The sequence below is a fragment of the Pelophylax lessonae genome (genome assembly GCF_965119305.1).
Source record: "Pelophylax lessonae genome assembly, chromosome: 5".
NCBI lineage: Eukaryota > Metazoa > Chordata > Amphibia > Anura > Ranidae > Pelophylax > Pelophylax lessonae.
The window spans coordinates 7,202,093-7,219,229 of record NC_138772.1 but is presented as its reverse complement, the minus strand read 5'-3'; the positions used below and the strand labels follow the sequence as shown (position 1 = coordinate 7,219,229).

Here is a 17,137-nt window from a genome sequence, read left to right as displayed (position 1 = left end):
TTTGACAATATGGTGTATATATATATATATAAATTCTCTCTCTCTCCCCCCCCCCCCCCCCCCAGTGTCCAGGTCTTGCAAGGACCAGCAGGGTGTGTGGGTGTGAGTCTAGAGGACTGAGAGAGTCGAGATGACTGAGCAAGTCTAGGGAAGTAAAAAAAAGTAGAGACGACTAAGCAAGTCAAGAAGACAGAGAGAGTTGAGGTGACTGAGCGAGTCTAGAGGGCTAAGAGAATCCAGACGACTGACCGAGTCCCGAAGACTGAGAGAGTCAAGGCAACTGAGCGAGTCTAGAGGACTAAGAGAGTTGGGATGACAGGACAAATCTAGAGGACTGAGACAGCAAAACAACTGAGTGAGTCTAGAAGAATGAGAGAGACGAGACGACTGAGCGAGTCTAGAGGGCTAAGAAAGCAAAAACAACTGAGGATGAGAGAGTCGAGACGACTGAACGCGTCTAGACGACTGGGTGAGTCTAGAGGACTGAGAAAGTCAAGACAACTGAGCGAGTCTACATCACTGAGGGAGTTGAGACGACTGAGTGGGTCTAGAGGACTAAGAGAGTCGAGGTGACTGAGCGAGTCTAGAGGGCTAAGAGAGTCAAGACTACTGAGCGAGTTCGAAGACTGAGAGAGTCAAGGCAACTGAGCGAGTCTAGAGGACTAAGATAGTTGAGATGACTGAATGAGTCTAGAGGACTGAGACAGCAAAACAACTGAGTGAGTCTAGAAGAATGAGAGAGTAGAGACGACTGAGCGAGTCTAGAGGACTGAGAAAGCAAAAACAACTGAGCGAGTCTAGAAGAATGAGAGAGTCGAGACGACTGAACGTGTCTAGATGAGTAAGCTTGTCTAGATGACTGGGCGAGTCTAGAGGACTGAGAAAGTCAAGACAACTGAGCGAGTCTACATGACTGAGAGAGTTGAGACGACTGAGCGAGTCTAGAGGGCTAAGAGAGTCAAGACGACTGAGTGAGTCCCGAAGACTGAGAGAGTCAAGGCAACTGAGCGAGTCTAGAGGACTAAGATAGTTGAGATGACTGAATGAGTCTAGGGGACTGAGACAGCAAAACAACTGAGTGAGTCTAGAAGAATGAGAGAGTCGAGACGACTGAGCGAGTCTAGAGGACTGAGAAAGCAAAAACAACTGAGCGAGTCTAGAAGAATGAGGGAGTCGAGATGACTGAACGCCTCTAGATGACTAAGCGTGTCTAGACAACTGGGCGAGGAGTCTAGAGGACTGAGAAAGTCAAGACAACCGAGCGAGTCTACATGACTGAGAGAGTTGTGACGACTGAGCGAGTCTAGATGACTAAGAGAGTTGAGACGACTGAGCGAGTCTAGACCAGTGTTTCTCAACCTTTTTTAAGTCAAGGCACCCTCTGAAATTATGGACAGTCTCAAGGCACCCCATTCTAAAATGTAAAAAACTATTCTAATAGTGTTACATAATGCAGCAGCATTAACACACATAGGACACCTAACATTAGAGGTGATTTATTCTTCCAAAGCAAATACACTTTTGCATACTAGTCCTGACTAGTATTCCAGTGTTTCTCCTCTCCCTCAGTTTCTCTCCATCACTCAGCTAATGTGACCCCAGTGTTGATGGAGAGGGGAAGGGGAGGGTCAAACAAGGATGCCGTTCAGGCGACCGACACCCTTCTTATCAACACTGATGACATCACTGGCTGTTAGGGTGCCCTGGCTGGAAGGTTAAAATGGTGCACAATAGAAACCTTTAACTAAAGGCCGGGCTTAATCCACCTGCTGAAGCACATTTGTGAGGTCAGGCACTGATGTTGGACGAGAGGGCTTGGCTCACAGTCTCCGCTCTAATTTATCCCAAAGGTGTTCTATCATGTCTTTTTGGACCTTGCTTTATGCATTTGGTGGAGGGGGAATTATGGTGGGGGGTTGTTTTTCAGGGGATGGGCTTGGCACCTTAGTTCCAGGAAGGTTTACTCTTGAGACCTCAGCATACCAAGACATTTTGGACATTTTTATGCTCCCAACTTTGTGGGAGGAGTTTGGGGACGGCCCCTCCCTGTTCCAACATGACTGCGCACCAGTGCACAAAGCAAGGTCCATAAAGCCATGGATGAGCGAGTTGGAGGAACTTGACTGACCTGCACAGAGTCCTGACCTCAACCCGATAGAACAAAGGGGCAGGAGATTGAGCATTTTTTTTTTTTTTGTGAAGTGATGGTTACATAGTAGGTGAGGTTGAATAAAGACAATAGTCCATCCAGTTCAACCTGTGTAGGTGTGTGTGGCCGTAATCCTCTAACATACCCCTGAATGTTATGATCCTTGAGATGTACATCTAAGAGTCTTTTGAAAGCCACCATACTACCCGCAGAAACCACCAGAGAATTCCACAATCTTGTAGCTCTAACAGTAAAAGAACCCCCCACGTTGCCTGAGGTTAACTTAAAACGCTTCTCCTCCAATCGCATTGTATGCCCTCGAGTCCTCATGCAATCCTTTCGACTGAATAGCTTTTTTTCTATGCTGAGATCACCGTTGAGGTATTTGTAAATTGCTATCATGTCCCCCCTCAGGCGTCTTCTCCAGGGAAAATAAATCAAGCGATTGTAGACGCTCTTCATAATTAAGGTCCTCCAATCCCCTAATTAGTTTAGTTGCCCTTCTCTGGACTCTCTCCAGCTCCAACACATCCCTCCTGAGGACTGGCGACCAGAACTGGACAGAATACTCCAGATGATGGTGGAAATCTCTATGTGGGAAATGCAGACGTAAGGAACTTTGCTTTATTTTAAATAAAAGTGGGCCACCAAGTCCTAAAAAATGCACTTCCTGGTTGGCATGAACTCATTAACAAGCTCTAGACCAGGGGTCTCCAAACTTTTAAACAAAGACCCAGTTTACTGGCCCTCAGACCTTAGGAGGGCCGGATTGTGGCCAGTGGGAGTAGAAAACGTCCTGGCATCAGTGGGAGTATATAATGCCCCATCTTTGGTGTCATTGTGAGGAATAGTGCCCTATCAATGTCCCCCTCCAAACTGCGAACCAGGCCTTCTCGTCCAACATGAGTGCCTGACCTCATAAATGCGCTTCTGGAAGAATGGTCAAACATTCCCATAGACACTCCTAAACCTCGTGGACAGCCTTCCCAGAAGAGTTGAAGCTGTTATAGCTGCAAAGGGTGGGCCAACTCAATATTGAACCCTACGGACTAAGACTGGGATGCCAATAAAGATACTTTTGGCAGATAGATAGATAGATAGATAGATAGATAGATAGATAGATAGATAGATAGATAGATAGATAGATAGATAGATAGATAGATAGATAGATAGATAGATAGATAGATAGATAGATAGATAGATAGATAGATAGATAGATAGATAGATAGATAGATAGATAGATAGATAGATAGATAGATAGATAGATAGATAGATAGATAGATAGATAGATAGATAGATAGATAGATAGATAGATAGATAGATAGATAGATAGATAGAACATTATATATACTGTATATATCCCACAGACAGATAAATATACAGTATGCGTGTTTTCACTTAGCATAACTCTCCCAATGGTCCTATACTCCCCCCCATTCGGCACCCCCCACAATCTGCTCTCACTTTTTATATCTCTCCCACGATCGGTTCACGAGCCACGGCACACTTGGCTAGACGTTCCCGGCTAACATATTGTCTGATTGGGCATTGGGCTCGCCATTGTGTTAAGAATTACTCATCAGCCAAAATCCATTCAGCTTAAAATTAACCCGTTCATGAACTGGCACAAACATTTGCTAGGGGAGAAAAGAAAGATTGAAATCTCCATCGTTCCTTGCTCTCTATATGAATACAGCTATGGCCCCCCTGCTGCACCATTTACCGGGCTGGACCGTACGGGAACACACCTTGACCCCCTTCCCTTTTTTTCTTTCTCCTTCGCTGCCCACCGAGAAGTCTAGGCGACTCTTTTCTATTCCTCTTTCCTTTTCCTCGAACACGGTGTTCGCCCCGAAACATCATCCCTCTCCCCCTTTTTTCCCCCTTTCTTTTTTCTTTTCTCCTTTTTTTTCCCTGGATGAGACAAAGATTTTGGAGGATAGTCTTTATTGCCACTGGACCGCTCTCCAAGTTACAAACATAAAAGTATGGGAATTGTTTTTATTTTGGAATCATACTTACCTAGGTGGATTCTGCATCTGTCTCCCACCCAGGGGAGGACTGGGCCAGGGGGGGCAGGGGGGCAATTGCCCCCTGGGCCGCTCTGATGCCCCGTAAAAAGGCTGCACCGCTTCTGCCACAGACATGCCTAAAGGATTCTTGGTGAAGAGAAGTAAAAAGTCCCCAACGCTGACCTACTGAGTGCGGGATGAAGACGAGGACAGAGCGCAGGCCTCCCCCCCCCCCCCCCCCCCCAGCATGGATGGTGTAAACTGTGTCTGAGAAGAGGCCGGTTCCATGCACCACTGGAGACTCTCCTTTGCCAGGCAGCTCCGACCGAGCTGTCCCAGCTCCACCCAACCGCCCCCTGCTTGCCAGATCAGAAACCCAGATTCAGCCAGTGAGTAGAGAGTAACTGGCAGCCTGGAATGGGGGTCAGGAGAAGGATGGGAAGAGGGAGAGTGGGAGGGGGCCGAGTCACTGCACCATGGGCCTCTGGTTTGTACTTGCCCCATTGACCGAAAGTTGCCAGTCAGCCCCTGCTCCCACCGCCTCTGACACTGAGAACTGAGCATTCTCACAGCTACCTGAGCAGCGAGCTGCTACCTGTCAGCCACCAGCTCTTTGCTTTGGCCCTTCCTCGCTCACTGGAGGGCTGGGCTGTGGAGGGCATGGGATCGGCCGGCTCAGGCTCTCAGCGGCTTGTGAAGAGACTGAGCCGGGTGCCGGTCCAGGCTTGTAAAAGACCATGACCATATAGTCTGGATCTGCCCACATGCCTGGATCGGCACCCGGCTCAGCCCCTCAGCAAGCCGCTGAGAGCCTGAGCCAGCCGCTCCCACCCCCTATGTGACTTCAGCAGGCTTTGGCTCAATATCTGCAGAAAACGGGTCACAGGAGTGCAGAACAAACTGCATGTCTATGATCCATAGAAGTACAGCCAAACAAGCTTTCCCTGTACTTCTCCTTTAACGAATGCCCTTGTCAGTACCTTTCACTTATACTGTGACCTTCCTGTGCTCCCGCCTCATATCTGATGTAATTGTAACCCCTTTATTGCCTCCGAGGTTCTTTGTACACCGACTTCACCCCTTCACCTCTGCATGGTTTATCCACCTTCAATGCCAGGAAATGTGAGGGACAGTCTCATGAATTCTCTGATGGGGCACACCTGATGTAAAGGGGCACTCTGATGGGGCACATCTAATGTAAAGGGGGAACTCTGATGGACACACCTGATGTAAATTGGTACTCTGATGGGGAACACCTGATGTAAGGGAGCACTCTGATGGGTACACCTGATATAAAGGGGCACTCTGATGGGGCACACCTGATGTAAAGGGTCACTCTGATGGGGAACACCTGATGTAAAGGGGGAACTCTGATGGGCACACCCGATGTAAAGTAGCACTCTGATGGGGAACACCTGATGTAAAGGGGCACTCTGATGGGGAACACCTTAAATGAAGGGGCAGTCTGATGGGCACACCTGAATTAAAGGGACACTCTGATGGGGAACACCTGATATAAAGGGGCACTCTGATGGGGAACACCTGATGTAAAGGGGCACTCTGATGGGGAACACCTGATATAAAGGGGCACTCTGATGTAGAATACCTGATGTAAAGGGGCACTCTGATGGGGAACACCTTAAATGAAGGGGCACTCTGATGGGCACACCTGAATTAAAGGGACACTCTGATGGGGAACACCTGATGTAAAGAAGCACTCTGATGGAGAACACCTGAATTGAAGGGACACTCTGATGGGGAACACCTGAATTAAAGGGACACTCTGATGGAGAACACCTGAATTAAAGGGGCACTCTGATGAAGCAGACCTGAATTAAAGGGGCAGTCTGATAGGGAACGCCTGAATTATAGGAACACTCTGATGGGCACACCTGATGTAAAGGGGCACTCGGGTACACCTTAATTAAAGGGGCAGTCTAACTTAAAGAGGCACTCTGATCTGTACATTTAGTGAACAACTGAATTATAGGAGCACTCTGATGGGCACGCCTGATGTAAATGGGCACTCTGATGGGGAAGCCCTTAAATAAAGGGGCACTCTGATGGGGAACACCTAAATTATAGGGGCACTCTGATGGGGAACACCTGATGTGAAGAGGCACTCTGATGGAGAACACCTGAATTAAAGGGATACTCTGATGGAGAACACCTGAATTAAAGGGGCACTCTGATGGAGAACCCCTGAATTAAAGGGGCACTCTGATGGAGAACACTTGAATTAAAGGTGCAGTCTGATAGGGAACGCCTGAATTATAGGAACACTCTGTAAAGGAACAATCTAATGGGTACACCTGAATTAAAGCGGCACTCTGATGGGCTCACCTGATGTAAAGAGACACTCGTAGGGTGCAGCCTGACTTAAAGAGGCACTCTGATCTGTACATTAAATGTAAAGCAGCACTCTGATAGGTACTTCTAAATAAAAGGGGCACTCTGAAGGGCAAACCTGCTGCAAAGGGGCACACCTCATGTAAAGGGGGCATTCTGATGGGATGCCTGACATAAGGGAGCGCTTTGAAGGGGACACCTGCTGTAAAGGGGCACTCTGATGGGGAGCACATGATGTAAAGGGGCACTCTGATGAGCAGACCTGGTGTAAAGCGGCATTTTGATAGGAACACCCGAATTAAAGGGGCACTCTGATGAGGAACACCTGTATTATAGGAGCACTCGGAAGGACTCACCTGATGTAAAGAGACACTCGGATGGGTACATCTGAATTAAGGGGACAGCCTGACTTAAAGAGGCACTCTGATCTGTACATTTAATGTAAAGCAGCACTCTGATAGGTACATCGAAATTAAAGGGGCACTCTGAAGGGCAAACCTGATTTAAAGGGGCACTACGATCGGCACACCTGGGGCATTCTGGTGGGCATGCCTGACATAAGGGAGTACTTTGAAGGGGACACCTGGTATAAAGGGGGTACTCTGATGGGGAACACCTGATGTAAAGGGGCACTCTGATGAGCAGACCTGGTGTAAAGAGGCACTCTGATGGGCACATCTGATGTAAGAGGGCACTTTAAAGTGGACATCCAATGTAAGGGAGCACTCTAACGGGGACAACTGAATTATAGGAGCACTCTGATGGGCACACCTGATGTAAAGGGGCACTCTGGTGGTTAACCCATTAAATTAGGGGGCACTCTGATGGGGAACACCTAAATTAAATGGGCACTCTGATGGGGAACACCTGATGCAAAGAGGCACTCTAATGGAGAACACCTGAATTAAAAAGGCAGTCTGATAGGGAACACATGAATTATTGGAGCACTCTGATGGGCACACCTGATGGGGAACACCTGCATTATAGGAGCACTCTGATGGGCACACCTGATGTAAAGAGGCACTCTGATGGGGAACACCTGAATTAAAGGGACACTTATGATGAAGAACACCTGAAATAAAGGAGCAGTCTGATAGGGAACACCTAAATTATAGGAACACTCTGATGGGCACACCTGTTGTAAAGAGACACTCGGATGAGTACATCTGAATTAAGGGGGGAGCCTGACTTATAGAAGCACTCTGATCTGTACATTTAATGTAAAGCAGCACTCTGATAGGTACATCTAAATTAAAGGGGCACTCTGAAGGGCAAACCTGATTTAAATGGACACTCCGATGGGCACACCTGATGTAAAGGGGCACCCTGGTGGGCATGCCTGACGTAAGGGAGCAATTAGAAGGGGAAACCTGATGTAAATGTGGCGCTATGATGGCACAAACATGAGATTCAGACCTTGGCTAAAAGAAAAGTTTTGCGTCTGGATCTATTTGAATTTAATCCACCTGTTACACATTATTCATGGTGTTTATTTCATGTTGATAATTGGACTCCCTGGGGTGACCTCAGGAAATATCCCCGACTCCCGAGTCCTCCTGCTTTCCCATTCTACATCCTCTTCTGTACCTCGTTACTGCAGTGTTTGGTAACCATCACATCAGATGTACAATAATTCCACTAATCTTTCATTTTTCAGAATACATTTTGATACAAAATGTACATTTATGTTATGATTTTTTGTTCCTGAGGATTGTTCTATTTATCTCCTCTTCCATTCTTCATCCATCTAGATTTGTTACATCTTTTTTCGGTTTGCACTAGATGCAGACGTTACACGCCCACACACTTTTTTTTTTTTCCCCATTCTGCGTAATCCTGACATTTATTTATATTTCATCATCATTTTTTTGTTATTATATAATGATCATGTGACATCAGTTGTAATGTATTGTGCCTCATGCCACCATTTACTATGACTTCTCTATTCATAACCTCTTACATTGTATCATTATGCCTTCTGCCGGGAAGACTGATTGTTATTTATTATTCTATAGACCTCATATATTTTTCAGGCACCTGCAGCATAAGTAGTCTCCATGTCATTTCACATTGTTTGCAATAACTACCATTTCCCTAGCAGAGCAGACTCGGGTCTCAAATGTCACTTTATGCAAAAAAAAGTAAAGACATATCTATATATAGACAGGATGGCAACTTGCTGACTTCCCAATCTCCACAGGCAGCGTAAAATTAAATGTAGCTTTATTGCAGGATGGCATGAAACCCAAAAATGTCAAAAATTGCAGCCTACCAATCAGACATAATGGCTGCATTTGTTTTTTTTTTTAAAGGCTTTTCCTAACAGTAATCGGCCCAGTAACACACCTACTGTGTTAGTGTCAGTGCTGTATTTTGGTTTTGTGCTGCCCTAGGCAAGACTAAAATTGGGCGCCCCCCTTCCCCCTCCTATGTAAATTTGCCCACCCTTTCCTGTTTAACGGATGTGACTCCCCTCCAAAATTGAAGGACTACAAGTCCCAGCAAGAACCCCTGGGAGGGCGTGGGCGAGAGAAGGGGGTGGCTGAGAGAAGGGGGTGGCTCAGAGGGGGTGGGGTAGAGAAGAGGGTGGGTGTGTGAGAGAAGGGGGTGGGCGAGAGAAGCAGGTGGGTGAGAGGGGGTGGGTGAGAGTAGGGGGTGGGTAAGGGAGGCTGTGGGGGGGATGAGTGAGAGACAGAGAAGGGGGGGTGGGAGAAGGAGGGGGGAGGGAAGGGGGAGAGAGGGGGTAGGGCCAGGGAGTCACAGCCGTGACGTCACTAGTTGCTAGACGATGATAAACATATGCACTGTTACTGTAAAAATGACACTGGCAGGGAAGGGGTTAACTTTATTGGAGAAGGAGGGGTTAAGTGTGTCCCTAGGGGCGTGTTTCTAACAGTAAAGGGATGTGGCTGTTTGTGTAACAACAGAGAAATACGATCCAACATAGCAGGACCGTATGATCTCTGCTGTTACGCAGGGGAGAATGACAGGCGGATGTGTTTACATTAGCCGCCTGCCTTTCTCCCTCTTCACCTGACTATCGCGAGTGACCGGCGGACATCAGGTCCGCCGGTAACACACGTGGGGGGGGGGGTAAGGGGGTCCGCGAGCGCGCGCCCTCTAGAGGCTCACAGGCAAGCGACGTAGACCTACGTCGCTTTGCCTGTGAGGGCCTGAATGCCACAGTAAATATACTGACAGCAGTCAGCAAGTGGTTAATAAGTGAAAAAAGTTTTTGATTCCCTATGAATCAGCAAGATTTCTGGCTCCCAGGTGTCTTCTATACAGGTAACAAGCGGAGATTAGTAGGATTCTCTTAAAGGGAGTGCTCCTAATCTCAGCTTGTTACCTGTATAAAAGACACCTGTCCACAGAAGCCATCAGATTCCAATCTCTCCACCATGGCCAAGACCAAAGAAGGATGTCAGGGAGAAGATTGTAGACCTATACAAGGCTGGAATGGGCTACAAAACCCTCTCCAGGCAGCTAGGGGAAAGGGTGACAACAGTTGGTGTGATTATTCGCAAATGGAAGAAACCAAAAATAACTGCCAATCTCCCTCGGTCGGGGGCTCCATGCAAAAATCTCACCGCAATGATTATGAGAACGGTGAGGAATCAGCCCAGAACTACACGGGAGAATCTGGCCAATGACCTCAAGGCAGCTGGGATCATAGTCACCAAGAAAACAATTGGTAACAGTACCCCATTGTTGGAGGCAACATGTGTTTTTCACGTTCTAATATCAGAGGTGTTGAACAATCTTTTCTATGAATAGTGTAGGACCCACTGAAAATGGGGTACTTTGACGTAGTGGTGGGCTTAGCCACAATATGGCCATATGGTGTGACCAAATCCCCATATTTACTAATAAGAGCAGGTGTTTTTAAGTAGCCTTGCAAGATTTGAAAGCAACTTTTTTTGTGCATGTGTGCGCGCCCCCCCCCCCCCCCCCATCCATGCGTCCGGCCCCCTAATCTACATGCGGGGCGCCGGACGCATGAATTCCAATGGGGATTTTTTTTTAAGCACCTGATTAGAGCCAGAGGCTGCAATAGGCTTCAAAAAAAAGGGGGGGCTTGGGGTGCAGAGAATATTTATTCGCTATTGTCACACTGACTCCTCTCCCAGCCAATCAGGGAGAGGGTTGTGAGATCCCTTTCCTGATTGGCCAAAAGGAGAAGCGATCTTACTGGCCAGGAAGAGGCAGAAGAGACATGGCTGGAGGAGAAGGGCAGCGGCTCAGCCATCCAGCACTGTCCTGTCTACTTATCAGGGAGCAGGATTTCTAGTCAGGCCTATTGCATGTGTCCAGGGTGTGATTCATCTGGCTGAGGGAGTGTCCCCACTGAATCCAATAGGAAGGCATGTTGGACAGTGGAGGAAACCCAGCTTAGTGACAGGCTTTGTAGCTGTCCCAGGGGGTTGGCACAGAGAGTGGTGCATCCTGGGAGTGGCTATAAGGACACATGTGGTGGTGGGGGGGGGGTCTTTGGGCAGGAAGCCAAGTCCCAGGAGGAGGGTGACGCCTGTCTGTTTGTTGAGGATGGTGGTCACAGGCGGTCAGCCTATTGAACAATGAGTTGTGCCGCTTCCAGAGGTGCAGGAAAGCTGACTGGTAGAGGTGAAGGCAGAGCAACCTTGGGAAAACAGTATCCGAGTACAGGGAAGCTTGCCAGGGGTCTGCCCAGGAAGGTGACCACTCCAGTGGATAGGCAGTGGACGGGTGTCAGCGCATAGACCGTAAAAGTAAAGGGGGTGCCAAGTTTAGAACCCTGAAGAGGATAATCAAGCAAGGATCTTGAAAAACTCTTCACTTCAGTGGCAGAGAGCAGCAGCAGCCTTGCTGCATTCTTCAGTGAGTTGTCCTCAAGATTGTGCATAGTTCATAGTTGCCCTATCCCACTCATCCCTTCCCCCAGCCCAGTTCTAAATAAAACCACAAAAATCCCATCCCCTGGATTGATTGACTAAGCCAAGGCCTTTCAATGCTGTTTGTCTGCTATCAGTTGCCAAGGATAACCCAGGGGAATCCAGAAAGTGCATAGTGCTACATAAGAATAGACAAGAGAATACATTTTTATAATTAACAGGGGAGGGATAAACCCACCCCACATTTCAGCTGTGAAGGACCGAAATCCTGCAGCAAGCACAAGGTCCCCCTGTTCAAGAAAGCACATGTACAGGCCGTCTGAAGTTTGCTCATGAACATCTGAATGATTCAGAGGAGAAGTGGGTGAAAGTGGTGTGGTCAGTTGAGCTAAAAATAGAGCTCTTTGGCATCAATAGAATCGAGCAACTATAGACCAGTGAGTCTGACATCAATAGTAGGCAAATTAATAGAAACCCTATTAAAGGATAGGATTGTGGAACATCTAAAATTCCATGGATTGCAAGATGAAAAACAACATGGGTTTACTTCAGGGAGATCATGTCAAACAAATCTTATAGATTTTTTTGACTGGGTGACTAAAATAATAGACGGTGGAGGTGTAGTAGACATTGCATATCTAGATTTTAGTAAGGCTTTTGACACTGTCCCACATAGAAGACTTATCAATAAACTGCAGTCATTGAGCATGGACTCCCATATTGTTGAGTGGATTAGGCAGTGGCTGAGTGACAGACAACAGAGGGTTGTAGTCAATGGAGAACATTCAGAACAAGGTCATGTTACCAGTGGGGTACCTCAGGGATCTGTACTGGGACCAATTTTGTTTAATATCTTCATAAGTGATATTGCAAAAGGCCTCGATGGTAAGGTTTGTCTTTTTGCTGATGACACAAAGATATGTAACAGGGTTGATGTTCCTGGAGGGAAATGCCAAATGGAAAAGGATTTAGGAAAACTAGAAGAATGGTCAGAACTCTGGCAACTGAAATTTAATGTGGATAAGTGCAAGATAATGCACCTGGGGCGTAAAAACCCAAGGGCAGAATATAGAATATTTGACACAGTCCTGACCTCAGTATCTGAGGAAAGGGATTTAGGAGTAATTATTTCAGAAGACTTAAAGGTGGGAAGACAATGTAATAGAGCAGCACGAAATGCCAGCAGAATGCTTGGATGTATAGGGAGAGGTATAAGCAGTAGAAAGAGGGAAGTGCTTATGCCGCTGTACAGAACACTGGTGAGACCTCACTTGGAGTATTGTGCGCAGTACTGGAGGCCATATCTCCAGAAGGATATAGATACTCTAGAGAGAGTTCAGAGAAGAGCTACTAAACTAGTACATGGATTGCAGGAAAAAAACTTACCAGGAAAGGTTAAAGGACCTTAACATGTATAGCTTGGAAGAAAGAAGAGACAGAGGGGATATGATAGAAACTTTTAAATACATAAAAGGGAACCAACTCGGTAAAGGAGGAGAGCATATTTAAAAGAAGAAAAACTACAAGAGGACACAGTTTTAAATTAGAGGGGCAAAGGTTTAAAAGTAATATGAGGAAGTATTACTTTACTGAGAGTAGTGGATGCATGGAATAACCTTCCTGCAGAAGTGGTAGCTGCAAATACAGTGAAGGAGTTTAAGCATGCATGGGATAGGCATAAGGCTATCCTTCATACAAGATAGGGCCAGGGACTATTCATAGGATTCAGATATATTGGGCAGACTAGATGGGCCAAATGGTTCTTATCTGCCGACACATTCTATGTTTCTATCAACTTAACTCATCTTGCCATGTTTGGAGGAGGAATGCTGCCTATGACCCAAAGAACACCATCCCCAGCATCAAACATGGAGGTGGAAAGATTATGGTTTTGGGATGTTTTTCTGCTAAGGGAACAGGACAACTGCAAAGGAACAATGGATGGAGCCATGTACCATCAAATCTTGGGTGAGAGTTTCCTTCCCTCAGCCAGGGCATTAAAAATGGGTCATGGATGGGTATTCCAGCGTGAAAATTACCAAAAACAAACAGCCTAGCCAAGGCAACAAAGGAGTTGTTCAAGAAGCACATTAGGATCCTGGAGTGGCCTAGCCAGTCTCCAGACCTTAATTGCATAGAAAATGTGCAAGGAGCTGAAGTTTTGAGTTAACAGCAGCCTCAAAATGTTAATTTGGAGAGGATCTGCAAAGAGGAATGGGACAAAATCCCTCCATCCCATGTGTGCAAACCTGGTGGCCAACTACAAGAATGTCTGACCTCTGCTTGCCAACAAGGGTTTCTCCACCAAGTCATGTTTTGGGAAGGGGTCAAATACTTTTCACTCAAAATGCAAATAGATTTATAACATTTTAAAATGCATTTTTCTGGATATTTATTATTTTTGCTTACGGGTCAAATAAACCTACCATTAAAATTATAATCTGATCATTTTTGTCAGTGGGCAAATGTACAAAATCAGCAGGGGATCAAATTCTTTTTTCCCCCTCACTGTATGTAGTGCAAAGGCTTGCCTAATTGGATAGTTTACAGGAGATACTCATGTGTACATTGTACAAAGTTCATAGGCATGCACACAGGGTGTGCAAGGTGTTCCTGGGCACACCCTAATCACCTTGTGTTGCGCAGATTTTCCCTGCTGCTTAGAAAAGGACTGGGGAACCTCCACCTCTTGAGCTTTGGGGTGCACACCCTAAGGCAATAGCCTGCACACACCTAAGACATCTATGCAGCAAGTAGGATGCTCTGGCTGACAATGCTCTTGAGTTTAGATCTAAACTATTTCAACCATTTGATTCACACCACCACACTCCTATACACTGGACTGTCCTCAAAGAATACCCAACCGCTCCTCTTTTCCACCTGATTGCCCATCTTCACTAATGCTTTTCCCTCTGCCTTCATTAAAGTAACTAAAGCCAAAATTGGATTTTTGTAAGATCTTACCGTAAAATCCTTTTCTCTTAGCTCATTGACAGACGTAGTCCTCTTTGATTCACATCAATTGGGTTATGCTGCCTCCGCAGGAGTAGGACTAGGCAGAAAGAAAAACGTTCTGGCTCCACCCTAGGGGCAGTCCCAGAGGGTATATCCTCTTCCTGTCTGCTACAGAGAATCAGTTCTGTTACGAAGCAGTGTCAGAGAATTTAACCCAACCCAATGATAGAGGGGCGGGTACTACGTCTGTCAATGAGCTAAGAGAAAAGGATTTTACGGTAAGATCTTACAAAAATCCAATTTTCTGTCGCTCATTGACAGACGTAGTCCTCTTTGATTCACATCAATTGGGACATCCAGAAGCAGTGCCACAAATGAGGGGTGGGATTGACAGAAATCAAAATCCAATCTAGAAGGCCCAACCGGAGCCAACCAGAAGTATCAAGGGACTCATCGAGCAAACAGATGAGACCTACCCAACAAACCCTCGAGGTAGACCAACAGTCTCCTCAAACAGCGGCCTGCAGGAACCTTGCGGCCAGAAGAGGCATCTGACGATGCCCTCACATAAACCTTATACAATCTTGTAAAGGTATGAACCAACGACTAGGTAGTCGCCTTGAAAACCTGAACCACTGACGCCTGAAGGCGGAAGGTCCAGGAAACACTAAGCGCCCGAGTAGAATGCGCCTTAACAGGGAACGGGGGATCCCGACCCTTAGATAGAATAAGCCTATATCACCGTCTGTCTGATCCATCTAAAGATGGTCGCGGCAGAAACAGGCAACCCCTTCTTAGGGCCATCCGTGATCACAAACAGTGAATCCGTCTTACAAAATGAATCCGTAGTATTCAAATATAGCCTAATCGCCTGAACTACATCCAAGGAATGCAACGCAATTCGAGGATGATAGGGCTTAGGACATAGGAAAGACAATACAATGTCCTCATTCAAATGAAACTTTGAAACCACCTTAGGAAGGATGGATTCGGATGAAGAACAACCTTATCCCTATGAACCACCAGATCTGGGGAACAGGATAATGCAGCCAGTTCTGACACCCTGCGTGCAGAAGTGATAGCCACCAAGAAGGCCACCTTCTGGGATAAAGTAAGCAAGGGAATCTCCCTGATATTTTCAAAGGGAGGTGTCTGAAGAACCGACAGCACCAAATTAAGATCCCAGGATGATAACAGCGCGCGCACTGGCGGAGCCAGGTGTCGCACCCCCTGGATGAAATTCCGCACCAAGGAATGAGTAGCCAAAACCTTCTGAAAGAAGATAGCTAATGCTGAAAACAGACCCTTGATAACACTCAAGGCCAGCTTCTGCTCAACTCCCTGTTGCAGAAAAGCCAATATTCGGGCTACCGAATAAAGACGTGGAGGGAACCCAAGGGATTCACACCACGCAATATAAGACTTCCATGTACGATGACAAATCTTTCTGGAAGTCACTTTCCTTGCTTTAACTAGAGTAGGAATAACTGAAGCTGACAATCCCTTGTCCTTCAGCACCTGGGTCTCAATAACCAGGCCGTTAAAGCCAGCGAACGTAAAGCAGGATGGAAGATCGGTCCCTGCGACAGCAGATCCTCCGTTAGAGGAAGTCGCCAAGGAACGTCTGTGACCAGGTCGGTGTACCAGGCCGACTAGGCCAGTTCTGATCTACCAGGATAATTGGAATTCCCTCCACTGCTATCCTGCGAAGAAGCTTCGGCAGTAACTTGGAGGGAAGTAGCTGATACTGCCCCCACGGGGCGATCAGCATGTCTGCTAGAAGATCGTGGGAACGAACCACAAACCTCCGCACTTTGCTGTTGAGCTGAGATGCCAACAGCTCCCATTCGGAGTGCCCCAACGGGGGCACAGTTGGTGGAATATCCCTGGATGAAGAGATCATACCCCTTGATCCAGAATCTGACGGCTGAGATAATCTGCCTGGCAATTCACCCCCGGAATGAATACCGCAGAGAGAGCTGGAACATTTGTTCCGCCCAACGAAGAATGCTGGCCACTTCTATGGCCGCCAGGACACTCCTGGTGCCCCTTTGATGATTGACATAAGCCACTGCTGTGGCATTGTCCGACTGGATCTGAACCGGGCTGCCCTGGAGCTGCTCGGTCCAGTGAATCAGACAGTCTGATCGCTCTCAGTTTCAATACATTTATCGGTAACCTGGACTCTTCCAGGGACCAAAGCCCCTGAGCCGAGAATTTCTCCTCACCCGGATAGACTGGCATCCGTGGTGATAAGAGTCTAAATATTGGTAGGAATGACTTCCCCTGGCTGAGCATCGGAGACCGAAACCACCAGACCAGGGACTTCCCTGGTCCGCTCGCTCAGCCGGATCCGATTGTCCAGGGAATCTGGATTTCGGTTACACTTGAGAAGAATCTCTCCTTGAAGGATTCGGGTATGGGACTGGGCAACTGGTACTGCTTCAAAGAAAGCCACCATCAAACCCAGGACCCTCATGCAAGCCTGGATGTGTCTAAAATTAGACCCAAATATTCCAGCCTTCTGGTGGGAACCAAAGATAACTTCTGCAGGTTCACCAGCCACCCAAACTCTTGCAAAGAGGTCATGGTGATCTCTAAGTTTAGTAATAGAGTCTGCGGAGACTCCACACGGAGCAGAAGATAGTCTAGGTGACCTAGAATCGATATGTCTCGTTGTCGTAACAACGTCAAGACTGGGGCCCACACCTTTGTGAAGACCCGGAGAGTCGAGGCGAGACCAAGGAGTAACGCCAGAAACTGAAAATGGTACTCTTTCTACGGAAAAACGCAGGAAATGC

At 47.0% G+C, this 17,137-nt stretch overlaps 1 protein-coding gene across 1 annotated transcript in view; it reads right to left on the bottom strand.

Moving 5' to 3' along the window:
* Positions 1 to 690: 690 nt before the first annotated feature.
* LOC309555668 (zona pellucida sperm-binding protein 2-like) overlaps positions 691 to 17,137 on the bottom strand; it is a gene marked incomplete at its 3' end in the record, with an annotated part of 50,159 nt that continues 33,712 nt past the window's right edge. Inside the window, exon 16 of the mRNA XM_082257700.1 lies at positions 691 to 1,057. Coding sequence (XP_082113826.1) covers positions 691 to 1,057 — 367 coding nt within the window. The remainder of the gene's footprint in view (positions 1,058 to 17,137) is intronic.